An 872-nucleotide genomic window follows, 5' to 3' on the forward strand; every position below is an offset into this window, starting at 1 on the left:
TCCCCGTTTCTCCGTCAGCAAACGGGCCGAGCTCCGGCGACAGCGACAGCCAGAGGAGTTCCAAAGTTCCGACGGAGGCAGCGACAGACGACGGCGGGCCGGGCGCGAGAGAGGAGCGAGCGTCTCCAGACCCCTCCGAGCGTCTGGAGGCAAACACAGACGGTCAGGAAACACCCGGGACAGATGGAGAGGACGTCGATATGGACTAACACTTGCGATGGAGCAAACATAAACAAAAGGACCAGGAAGAACGCCGCTCAGACTAGTCAAACATTCCCAAAGCTCTGCCGAGGCACTCCAACACAACATATCAGGAACCAGGAGACTTAATCCTCATCTATTTTTTAATCATAATGTGTGATCAATCCAGATGGCCCTCCCTCCCCTCCCCTCCCCTCCCAAAAATAAGCTCCATCTCTCCTCACATTCAGCCTTTTGTTGTTGTTTTTTTAGGCCCAAACACCTTTAGAAGCAGGTTCTTTCTCTCTGTTTTTGGGGGGGTTTTTTTGGGGGGTGAACAACTTGTAAACAAACACTCGGCCACGATAAACATCGTAACACACAACAAAGATCCTCAGATATTGTATAAACGAGAAAATGATATTTATATGTGAACATTTTGATAAATAAAGTTATTGTTTAAATTTGAATCCCTGTCTTTGTAGGGCCCTGTTGAGGGGGGGACCTTTGGATCACGGCGGCTGGAGTTCTTGTCGTGTAACAGCAGATAAATCCCCCCCTTTTCCCCTCTTTTCTCTGTGTAGTGAAGCCGGGGCCGGGCCTCCAGTCCGTCTGGCTGTTTGTATTTATTGCTTTAACAAATTTATTCATTTGAAAGGCCGAGCCGGAATGAGGTTAGTGGCCGCGGGCTG

At 49.5% G+C, this 872-nt stretch overlaps 1 protein-coding gene across 1 annotated transcript in view; it reads left to right on the forward strand.

Annotated features, from left to right (window-relative positions):
• Positions 1-259, forward strand: part of LOC129096429 (homeobox protein unc-4 homolog) — a 6169-nt gene extending 5910 nt beyond the window's left edge. The window contains exon 3 of the mRNA XM_054605206.1: positions 1-259. This exon is cut by the window's left edge and continues 898 nt beyond it. Coding sequence (XP_054461181.1) covers positions 1-209 — 209 coding nt within the window. The 3' untranslated portion in view covers positions 210-259.
• Positions 260-872: the final 613 nt, after the last annotated feature.

Source organism: Anoplopoma fimbria, chromosome 9 (genome assembly GCF_027596085.1).
Source record: "Anoplopoma fimbria isolate UVic2021 breed Golden Eagle Sablefish chromosome 9, Afim_UVic_2022, whole genome shotgun sequence".
NCBI classification, from domain to species: domain Eukaryota; kingdom Metazoa; phylum Chordata; class Actinopteri; order Perciformes; family Anoplopomatidae; genus Anoplopoma; species Anoplopoma fimbria.